Source organism: Notechis scutatus, chromosome 1 (assembly GCF_049901735.1).
Source record: "Notechis scutatus isolate UNSWTSFEM ecotype Mainland chromosome 1, rNotScu1.2, whole genome shotgun sequence".
NCBI classification, from domain to species: domain Eukaryota; kingdom Metazoa; phylum Chordata; class Lepidosauria; order Squamata; family Elapidae; genus Notechis; species Notechis scutatus.
Genome location: NC_142009.1, coordinates 313140079 through 313152412, shown reverse-complemented (window position 1 = coordinate 313152412; position 12334 = coordinate 313140079). Strand labels below are relative to the sequence as shown.

The window sequence follows — 12334 nt, the reverse complement described above, 5'->3', positions numbered from 1 at the left end:
TAAGTCATGACTGGGGTTAGGGAGCTTCCTGCCCCAACAGGAAGAGGTGTGGCAAAGACTGACTCAGTCTCTCGGCAGAAAGGTAGATTCAACCCATATGTGTGGATTATCCCAAAGGCATGCTGGAGAAATGAATAGCTTTTGCACGAGCTAAAACTGGTATAAAGCAATGGCTTTATTTAAGCACTTCCAATCAGTAGCCCCTTAAGTATCCAGAAATGATTTCAGACCCCAAATTGTTAACTACTGTACAGCAATCAAGATTATTCTTAGTTACCTGAAGATCAGTCTAATGGAATCTCACTACAAGATGCAATCAAAATCACACGCTGATTTATAATTATAGCCGGCACAGAAAATTTCTTAACCTCACAGATGAACATTATTTTTTTCCTAAAATAATCAAAATATTACACAGTGTTTAAATAAAGCATTTTTTCTGAAATATAGCAAATTAACATAAAAGCCCTGGATATAAATAAGCTAAGAATAAAATATGCCTTTATATTCCCCCACTTCTTCTACTTGGCACATTATTTATCTGAAATTAAGAACAACTGCAATTTAAATGACTAAAGTGAAAATGGCCTTTCCTGTTTTGCATTTGAAATAATGTGGAATACTAACAGAGATGTAATATTCTTAATAAACCTGCTTACCAAATAATGCTATCTATAAAGCATTTATGATTTTCTAAAAAGATAACTTACCATTCTAACTACTTCAGGGTAAGTCTGCTCAGTCAAACACCCTCTGCTTATTGTAATGTAATCCACAAGTTCATTAAGAGTTGAACGTTTGTATTCTTTCATTTTAAGATCTGATAGTGTGTCCATGAAGTCAAAAATTACACAGCACTGCTGAAGTTTCTTTAGAAACAATTCAGGTTGATCTGAAGATGGAACGTCTGCAGAATAAAAAAAAAGAATTTTAAAATTATTGCATAAAACAAATTTGTGATTTAGAAGACAGTAGCATAACTAATAGCATATTTTTGGAAAAATAAGGACAATTGGTGATTTAGATTCTTAACTTTTTGGGCAGAGACTTACTTATTTAGTCATCAATTTGTAAAAATTGTACTATTTCAGCAACATAGCTAGGTCACTGATTTGAGGTTAAATTAATGGTGGCTTAAATAGCCTATGTCCTGGAAAAGAAAATAACATTCTAAATGCCCAACTAACAGAAGTGGAACATGCTGAACAACCCATATACCTTAAAGAGAAAAAAACTGAAGAACAAATATGACTAAAAAATATAATAGCACAAGAGAGGGAAAGTATTATATAAACTTTCACATCCCTCAAAACCTTTTGGTGGGCTTGATAATGAGCAAATCAATCTGCTACCTGTAATAATTTTAAGACAGAATATAAAAGATGTTACTATGCATATACAATTGTGGCATGCAATAACTTCATCTTCCATAACATTTAGTAGTTTTTACATGTTACCTCTCGAAAAAAGAGAAACGTGTTATATTAACTTTTTATTTTATTACCTTAATAGAAAAAACAACAACCCCAAAATGGAACATATGAGAAAAATAACTAAATAAAAAGTGCACACACACAAACAGACACACAGTATGTATACAACTCAGTTTTTAAAATAATAAATTGAACCTTGGCCATATACAAAATCATATTATTCATATTGTCTGTATGTTGGTGGATAGCCAATTCAGGCTGAAAATTCACACACTTTTGCCAAGCCAGCTTTTGCTTTCTGGTACACTGGTGTATTTCCAAACTTTTTAAATCCAGAGAGCAATAGACTTAGTGAACAGCATCAATTCTCCAATTCTCCATTCCAAACTTCTTGTGAATTATTAAATATTTATTTTAATAAAAATCTTTAATTACTAACAAAACTGATTTGTCAGCTTAGTTTTAAGAAAACTATATATCATAGGAATATCTGAAGATGCAATACATCTGGTACAAAATGAGAATATAGCAAATGTTCATATGAATATGTTGATGAAGATTCTCAGTCATCCATATGGAGTTTTCTGGATATACTGACATTTAATGGGTTTAGGCAGGCTATATTCTTCTCATGACTCTCAATGGTTTTTGAAGTATCATTAACAATGAAACAAATTCTCATGAAATCGCAAACTCCTTTCCCAATTTTATCCAAATGTATCTAACTGCCTTCAATTCTGGAAATACAAAACATTTTTGGCTATAATTTGTTGGAGAGCAACTGTCCCAGTCGGGAGGAGGGCTCCAGCAGGGAATTAGTTTGGGCTCATTACATCAACACAAGGGGTCAAGTTCTGACCTTCCATTCCACCCACTACCACCACCCCGATGCCTCTAAGCCTTATATTGTCTTTCCCTGAAAAAGATGGCAGTCTGGAGAGATTCCTATGAATTGGGCATGGAACAATAAAGCTAGTTTGAATTCAACAGTACAGGTGTGGGACTGGTTGTTCATTCCTGAAAAATTAGGGGAAAAATGGTTCTAAGATTTCAAAAGAGTAAAACAATAATTCATAATTGGAAAATAGTATTTATATTCCAATGAAAAACAACGGTCAATAAATTCAGGTAGTCCTTGACTTACAAGCACAATTGGGACTGGAATTTTGGCTGCTAAGTGATACAGTCATTAATAGTCATCATGTCATTGGACCTGATTCTGTGACCATTTTTACCACAGTCATTAAGCAAATCACTAGTTAAGTGAATCATGTGGTCATTAAGCGAAGGCGGCAACTGACTTTGGTTTGTAGAAGAAACCAAAAAGAAAGATCACAAATCACAATCATATGGCCTAAAGATGCTGTAATCATCATAAATACATTGCCACTTGCCAAGTGCTCAAATTGTAATCATGTGACCATGGAGTTGGTGCAATAGTTGTAATTTCAAAAACAAGTTGCAAGTCACATTTTCCTGGACTGTTGTACTTTCGAGCCATCATTAAATGAATGGCCATAAGTTGACATATATGCCCAACATACAATTGAAAATCAGGAAAATTAAAAACTCAGGCAATTTTATTTAAAAAAAAAAACTTGAGTGCCAATAACTCCATATAAAAGTAACAGTCATTTATGTAAAATGTAAGTGGAATTACCATAATTATCCCTCTTGCTGATAAGACACCTACGAGTCCTTGTCAGTTCTAGAGGAGATCAACCCTGACTGCTCTTTAGAAAGTCAGATTCTGAAGATGAAACTCAAAATACTTTGGCCACCTAATGAGAAGGAAGGACTCACTGGAGAAGAGCCTAATGCTGGGATCGATTGAGGGCAATAGAAGAAGGGGACGACAGAGAATGAGGTGGCTGGATAGAATCACTGAAGCAATTGGCGTGAGCTTAAATGGTCTCTGGGAGATAGTAGAGAACAGGAAGTCTTGGAGGAACGTTGTCCATGGGGTCGCGATGGATCAGACACAACTTCACAACTAACAACAATAATCCCTCTTTAAATATGTACCAATCAAGAGAATATATTCATTTTAACAGTTTGTTTTTTCTGATAGCCTCCTGGCTATCCTCTTTTTAAAAAAAAATTATTAAGCATTACACTTATACAAGAGAGGATGCGGTGGCTCAGTGGCTAAGATAGTGAGCTTGTTGATCAGAAAGGTTGGCAGTTTGGCAGTTCGAATCCCTAGCACCGTGTAACGGAGTGAGCTCCCGTTACTTGCGCCAGCTTCTGCCAACCTAGCAGTTCAAAAGCATGTAAAAATGTAAGTAGAAAAATAGGGACCACTTTGGTGGGAAGGTAACTGCGTTCCGTGTGCCTTCAGCGTTTAGTCATGCCAGCCACATGATCACGGAAACTTCTTCGGACAGGGCTGGCTCTTCGGCTTCATAACAGAGATGAGCACTGCCCCCTAGAGCTGGAAACTAGTAGCACGTATGTGCGAGGGGAACCTTTACCTTTACCTTACACTTATACAGATAAAAACTAATACAAATTACAAAAAATAAAGAAGTTAAAAAAAGTGATAGTGTGCAGAAAAAAAGAAAGAAAGAAAAGTATACTTTGCCATAACATGTATACACAATTTTAACAACTTATCACCTTCTCTTAAAATACAGCAACCTCTTCATTCCATGTTTCATCACTCTGTCTATAAACACATCTTTAAAACCCTGTCAAATCTGGTCAGCAAATGTCCATTAAGGGTTACCAGAAATAACAACATCTACTTTAACCTTGATCAAATAAACTAACTTCATACTCCTTCCCTTTACTTTTCAAACCCTCAGTCTTTAATTCCTTCAAATAATGCCCTAGAACTTGATTCTTTTTGTGTGTCCCTTCTCACCAGTTTTTAAAACTTCTCCATAGAACTGCTGCGAGCATCCAGAGAGTGGGAGGTGCTCCAGTCTCATCTCGTACAGGCTGAGCTATAATTGAGGAACGCTCCTCCTCCTCCACGTGACTCCTCCATGCGTTTCCCCCAGTTTTAGCTCAGCCTTCGATAGAGACAGGCAGCTTTAATCGTTCCTTGCCGTCAACAGGTCTCCTTTGTAAATCCAATCAAGTCACTCTTCCAATTTGTTATCTAATTTGATTTCTATTTAATTATCAAGACATCAGCTGGTTTCATTTGTACATCCAGTATATCATCGTTTTCCAGATCATTCTTGTAGCCTGTCATTTTAAAATCCTCATTAAAATCTATTTTAGCTTTGTCCAGTAGAACTGGTTCCTCATCCATAACATTATTTATGCATGCAGTCATTTTGGCAGAGATTGTAAAAATTAACTTCTGAGTACATTGTTCACAAATATTCTTCAATACATCCAATATTGAATATTTTACCCAATCTGTGTCAACTAGTGAAATTTAAAACTTCCCCTTTAATTGCCTTCTGGCTTTCTCTAGTAGATTTTAAAATGACAGCTTTTGTTGTCATACACACAAAAATTGGTTGTAAATGCATGCATTGGTCAGAAAATGATCTATTTAAAAAATACCATATTTGTGAACAGCCACTAAACCAGTGACAGTAATTGTTTATTCTGACCCTCATTTTTGGGTTGGTGATAGAGTTCCTCAGACTTATGGTTCTGGAAGATTTTAATCTGTCTTTTCTAAGAATGGAGTCTGAGGCAGGCAGCTCTAGGGTTCATGATCCAAGTCGTTCACAGTCTGACTTTGAACAATGATTACACTCCAGATTGGGTCTTCTTTTGGACCCGTGGCAATGTCGGAATGGGCTGAGGTTTCATCAGTATGATGATGACTCAGTTCTGTATCTCTATTCCAGGACAACCAGTGATACTGACAAGATCTTTTCCCAGTATTGGAAAACTTCAAGTCAATCTTACTGAGACCTAGTGGCTATAGGCTTGGGGGGGGCTGTGAAGCATGACCTCAGAAGTGGTATGTAATTTGGGGAATCCTAGTTTCCCAGCTACTGCTGGAAGAGGCGAGAGCTATGGCCATTCCATTTTGGATAGTACCTGTTCCTGAATTAGAAGGACCTGCCCACAGTCACTGACACCTTGGTCACCTCCTGTTTGGACTACTGCAACATATTCTACATGGGACTGCTCCAGAAAGCCACCCAGAAACTGCAATTGGTCCAGAATTCAGCAACCTGGATAATTAGAAGCACTTCACACTACACCCATGTAGCACTGTCCTGGGTCCCAACAGCCTTCAAAGTGCAATTCAAGATATTTATTATCACTTGCAAAATCTTACAATACACAACTTGATTGTGTTATTTTTGGAACCACCTGTCTCTGGTTATTTCTGCCTTTCACCAGATCAGCATGCTCCAAGTGCCTTCCCTAAGTAAAAGTCATATAATGGGAGTTAGAAAGTATGATTTAATGTTGCAGCATTTGCTTTTTGCAATGATTTCCATCAATTCCCACACGCACACACAGACAGACAGACAAAATTTGGGTGGCCTAGATCACAATAGACTTTAGTAATACTTTTTTTAAAATGGCTTTGGGACTGAATCATAGATAAGCCCATTTTCTGCAATTTCAAGTGGCTTTATTTTATTCTGCTGTACCATAGATTCATTTTTGTTGACATTGTATGATTTTTATCAGATGGGATATGTATGTATGTATGTATGTATGTATGTATGTATGTATGTATATGTGTATATATATATATTCTGTATTGTACAGAATACAGAAGCCTGATGATGGCAGATGAGATTCTGCCGAAACATTGCTACAACTTTAAAAGCACAACTACAATGACGTGGGAAAATACCCGGACAAAGCTGAATACCATACATGTAAGTACCTGTGAAAACTTAAGAAAACACACACACACACACATATGGTATTCAGCTTTGTTTGGGTATTTTCCCACGTCATTATAGTTGTGCTTTTAAAGTTGTAGCCATGTTTCGGCAGAATCCCATGTACTAATCTACAAAAAAACAGATGGCACACTAGGACACACCATATACCAGAAGAAAACACACACCAACTGCTACCTCAACACCCAATCCCACCACCACGCAGCACAGGTAAACTCCGTGGCCAAAACACTAATCACTAGAACCAAACACCTGGCAGACAAGACACACATAAAGACTGAACTATGCACCCTGACTAAAGTACTGACAGCTAACGGCTTCCACAAAAGCAAAATCACTGGCCTGATCCACAAAAACACACTGAGACATAATGGAGACCTAGAAGATGAACAGACCTATGGAACAGCTGTCCTGCCCTACATAAGAGGTACTATAGACAAAATTAGTAAGATACTACACAGACATCACATCAAGACTGCCTTCAAAACAGACAGAAAAATAGCAGCCATCCTAAGAAACCCCAAAGATAAAATTGACCTGGAAAACCAAGGCATATATGAAGTTCCCTGTGCATCATGCCCTGCCACATACATTGGACAGACCAATAGAAGAATAAGTACCCGCCTGGATGAACACAAAAAATGCAGTAAAAAAGCTGGAACACACTTCCTCACTAGCCCAACACATTAAAGCCACAGGTCATAGCATCGACTTCAGTGGCACCAAAACCCTCGCCACTATAGAAAACCCCAGCTACAGAATTATCAGAGAAGCCATAGAGATTGAAAAAAGACCTGAAAGCATGAATAGAAGAGATGACTCCACCAGACTGTCAATTATCTGGAAGCCTGCACTCACAAACAAAAAAATATCCACACCACAAGCCAGGCAAACACCTGGGCACAAACAGACCCCCCCACCCGATACCTCCAGCTCAAACACACCCCAACCAGGCACCCAGATGAAAGATAGCTTCCTAATAAATGATAGCCGTCCGTTTACTCGGAGCCAAGCCACACTAAAAGCCTCCAATACAGGAAACACAATGTTGCCAGCCTATCAAGACCAAAAAAGCTACAAAATAGACAGAAGATGTTAGAAACACCAACCAAGCGGAACACAGCAAACTCCAAGACCAATAAACACAGACCAAGACTCCCAACCAATCAGGATGAAGAAAAAACCATTCTGGCACAACAGTAGGCTAGCCCCAAATTTAAAACAGAAACGGCTGTGAAAGTCTGACTCACAGACGAACACAATACAGAAGCCTGATGATGGCAGATGAGATTCTGCCGAAACGTTGCTACAACTTTAAAAGCACAACTATAATGACGTGGGAAAATACCCGAACAAAGCTGAATACCATACATATATACATACATACACACACACACACACACACACACACACACACACACACACACATATATATATATGTGTGTTTTCTGAGGTTTTCATGGGTATTTGTATGTGGATCTTTGGTTATTCGGGTTTTCTCCCGCATAAAATTGGAAGTATCTAGGCTAGTATCTAGGTTAGTCTTAGTTGCCGGGGGATTTGAGCTGGTGAGCTGTGATCCTGTTGTTTGGCTTCGTGTTCGTGGTCGTGCCACATCTTCATGGTGGGCGTCAGTTCGCTTCATGTATGGGTCGGAGGGGTTTGAAGCGAGTAGTGATGCAGCTGCGGTACGGCTTCTGAGCAAACTAACTAACCTGAGCCCACCTGAACAGAACACACCCCAGCCAATCAGAACACAGCCAATCCCCCTACCAATCAGAACACAGCCAAACCCCCTACCAATCAGAACACAGCCAAACCCCCCAACCAATGAGAACATACCGCCACCCAATCAGAACACAGCCAAGACCCCACCCAATCAAGTCACTCCCCCACTAGCAGTTAAAAGGAAGAAGCAGCTGCAAGCTGACATTACTCCGAGAAGCACAAAGCCGAAGACCCAAGCCTGAAGATGATGAATGAGAATTCATTGAAACGTTGCCTCGATACTTCCAATTTTACATGGGAGAAAACCCGAATAACCAAAGATAGATAGATAGATAGATATAGAGATAGAGAGAGAGATAGAGATAGAGATAGATAGATAGATAGATAGATAGATAGATAGATAGATAGACAGACAGACAGACAGACAGACAGACAGACAGACAGACAGACAGACAGATGTAGATTTTAACGGGTACAGGTATGCAGGTCTTGGTGTGTTCGGGTCTTTTCCTGTGTAAGATTGAGAGCATCTTGGCAACGTTTCAACGAGGACCCACTCGCCATCTTCAGGCTGGTGCTTTCAGCTTCGTGCTTGTGCGAGCAAAACACACACACACACACACACACACACACACATTTCCCTGAAAATGAAACCTACCCTAAAAGTGAGTCCTAGCTTGTGTACCCAATATAAGTGATAATCGATCCAGAGCTCTGTTATCAGCCTTCAGGAAAGTCTTGCCGGCTTTGCTGGCCACAGAACAAGTAGTTCCTAAAGGTCTCTGATAGCGAAAAGGAGGCCAGGGGTACTACACACAAGTGAGGTGAGTCAGTGGATGACTTCCCCCAAAAATAAGACCTGGTGGCTTTTTTGGTGTCAAAAAAAATATAAGACAGGATCTTATTTTCGGAGAAACACTGGTATAAGTATGGTGCAGGTATATATGTATGTATGCATATTTGTATGTTATGTATGTGTTGGGGAGATATACACTTTCTCTTGAGAGCAGGCAACAGAATTTCTTTTTTAATGTGGCCAGTGTGCTCGCAGTAAAAAAATGGCAATTCATCTTATCTTAATTTTATATAGATAACCACCCATCTCAGCAAGGCAACTCTGGGCAGGAAGCACAATTTAAAGTATCAATGTAACAATAAAACAAAGAGGTTATAAACATTATTGTAATCACATTAAAAGCAAAAAAAAAAACAAAACTGCGGACTCAACTACCTTTCCAAACCCTATACCTGGGAGAACTGCAAGGCCTTAAGGGTTTTCTAAAATACCATCAGACTTGGACAATCCTAATTTTAGGTGGGATGGTGTTCTAAAGAAACACATCCCTGGCTCCCACTAGATGACACTCTTTAATGGATGGTGCCTCTTTCCAGATCTGATGGGGCAAGTAAAGAGAAAAAAGAATTGCCTCATAACATTATATGATAGGTTGAGAACCCACTGCAGTACCCAGCAAGCTAAACAACTGGAGAGCAGGTACCTACACAAACAATTCAGGCAGAATGGGCACCCACAAGCATTGGTTACAAGATGTGTGTGGAACACAGTGAGAAGAGAAAGAAAGAAACAAGATACAAGACTAACCACACAACATATCCTGCCATACATCAAAAACATTTTGAAAGCAATAGAACACAATTTCCAAGGTCTGCAAGTGGGCATTGCGCACCACCCAGAGGCTACCATACAAGGACAAATTATGCATTGTAAAGATCACTTGGAGGTGGGAGATACTTCCAATGTAATCTACTGGATCCCCTGTGACTATGTAGGAAAAAGCTAACTACCAGAACGCAAAAGTACAAACAAGCCTTCAGACAAGGAGACACAAACACATTGGTAGCCTCACATTGCAACAAACAAGGGACACACATTCAGTTTTATAGCACCAAGACTGTTGGATGAGCAGATACAAAAACAGCCAGGGAAATGATTGAAGCCTGCTAAACTGGCCCCCATCAGTTAATAGGAGTGCTGATTTACCACGAGCTTACCAAGTAGTTGGAGGTAGGGACTTGACAGCACAAGGAAACAACACCCAACAACTTAATCACCAGCTATCAACACCCCAATCAACAATTAAAAAGCCATACACAACCAGGCACCATATAATAATGCACAGAATAGTCTGTCCATGGAGATTTTCAATCATCCAGGTCATGGTTGTCCCAAAGGTGCTTTTTTCAAGAGGCACTTGGTTTTCTGGATCAGAAAGTTCAGTTGCCTCTTGAAAAAAGAACTTTTGGGACATACAGAGTAGTCCAAAGCACACTCTGCTACAGAGAAGTTCCCTGAGGATGGGCTCCAGCATGAGTCTGAAAGCTCGGAAGACAAAACCTCTGGTCCTGATGACTGACCTAGATTAGATTCTGCAAGTAAAGACAATTGGAAAGAATGGTCGGTCTTAATACTGACCATATCAACACTGACTGAAACCAATCCCAGAGGAGGAAGGAAACTAATGCAGCTCTGTTCCTCAACTCCCAACTCCTGCAATCATCCAGGATACCATGAAAGACCGTTTCGAATACCAGTGAGAGGTCAAAAGAACAACAAGAATGGACATACTGCTACTATCCCACTGTTGTTAGAGGTTATCCACATATGCAATACGTGTTGTTTGGGTTCCACCTCTGAGCCTGAAGCCAACTGAAAGAGGGTTAAGATATACAAACCCTGGAGTCACACTTTAGTGAGTTGGGCAGTATAAATATTTTAAGTAAATCAAAGAAATATTGTTGCTTCATTGAAAGATTAGAGAAAAACTGCAGAACAAGGAAATGAAGCGTCTGTTCTCTTGCTGTCATAGTTCAATTATTTATAGTTTTTAGCAAGCTCTGAAGCCAAATCAGGAAGGATGACTAATTTCTTTCAGTTTTTTTAAAACATTTCTTCATAAGAACCACTAGAAGCTGCTCATCCCCTACTTACTGAAAATGTAATACTTTATATCTTTTGACTTTGAATTAGTACCACTTCCTCCTTCCCAACTGCTATGTCTTTCATTTCAGTTGCTTCACTTCTTCTCATGCATTCAAACATTCCCTGAAACTCTTTAGTTTTCTTATGCATAGAATCAGCTACTCTTGCTAGTGTATCAACTTTACTCAGATTTTCTACTTGTAGACATATATCATAATAATCAGCTCAAAATTATTTACTGGCTCAATTTCAGATGGCAGCTCTTCAATTAATATTGCTTGATACACATTTCCAATCTGATGTTCAATCATGTTATCAGCCAAAACAATTGCCTCTTCTGTTGGAGCCAAGCTCTTATACACAGGAATAATTGGATCAGCAGCTGATAGGGATTGTTCTATTTCCATCTAAAATAATTCCACCCCAGTGTGTGAAATGGAAGCAGGAAGAGTCTGTTTCATGTATTCAGAAGGCATTCAATCTCACCCAATTCAAAACTTAATAGAAAAATAGTTTAATTAATATGTCTGCTTACCAATTATTTTTAACAAGCAGTCCAGATACAATTTTCAAGCAGCTGACAGGGGAGAGAAGAACAATGCAGTTCAACATGACTCCAGTTTGGCCAGGAGTCAAATTTGTTTTGTTCTTCATCTTGTTTTTATTTAACAACTGAGATCCACAGAGCATCAGTAAGCTATACACAGACATCCTTAACCATCAGCAGCCAGAAATACATAATGAAATAAGAGAAGCTGAAATAAAGTAGAAAATTAAAACACAAATGAACCAAGAGAACTAGTTGTGCCTCTAAATTATTACAATTACAGCCTTTTATATAATCAAGGCTAAAGTCTTGGGCACTTAGAACAATTTAATAATTTCAATCTACAATTAGTAACTTTTTCTGAGAGTTTTTTGAGGCATCTTTGTTGAATACTTTAAAATTCACATGTGGAAGGACTGAACTTTTCTGAATTCTTAATATCAAAAGTATTAAGATTAAAGTTGCCAATGGTGTTGTTATAAAAATCATTTTTATTGGGCATATTTTACCCAGTTTTGCCTGTATTCCCAGATAAAAGTGTGTCTAAAGTAGCTTTGGCTTTTTCATAATTGTTTTTTGTAAGTTGAACTGTTAAAGACTTATAGTAATTAGAATTGGCATATGCACCCTCACACAATTCTTGGCATTCTAATTATTTTATTCTGTTCGAATCAGCTTTCATATCCTCTTGCCATTTAATTAGATCTGGAGAATAATAAACTTCTAATTTGTCTTCACATAGGACAAATATAGTAATTTTACTTTCACTCCAGATTTTTCCCATTTTCTTCCTTTCTTCCATGTATTCAAAATCATCTTTCCCTAAGGAGATGCTCTCCGGTCACTA

The 12334-nt window shown here is 38.4% G+C and overlaps 1 protein-coding gene across 8 annotated transcripts in view; it reads right to left on the bottom strand.

Moving 5' to 3' along the window:
- The window catches only part of PPP2R5E (protein phosphatase 2 regulatory subunit B'epsilon), a 75147-nt gene that overhangs the window by 29209 nt on the left and 33604 nt on the right, over positions 1–12334 (bottom strand). For 6 of the 8 annotated variants that reach the window (XM_026670155.2, XM_026670153.2, XM_087952308.1 and 3 more), the window contains exon 3: positions 711–907. In XM_026670155.2, the coding sequence (XP_026525940.1) occupies positions 711–907 (197 nt within the window). Of the gene's footprint in view, positions 1–710; positions 908–11475; positions 11696–12334 lie in introns of those variants that run through there. The other 2 variants (XM_087952310.1, XM_026670156.2) reach the window with 2 other exon arrangements.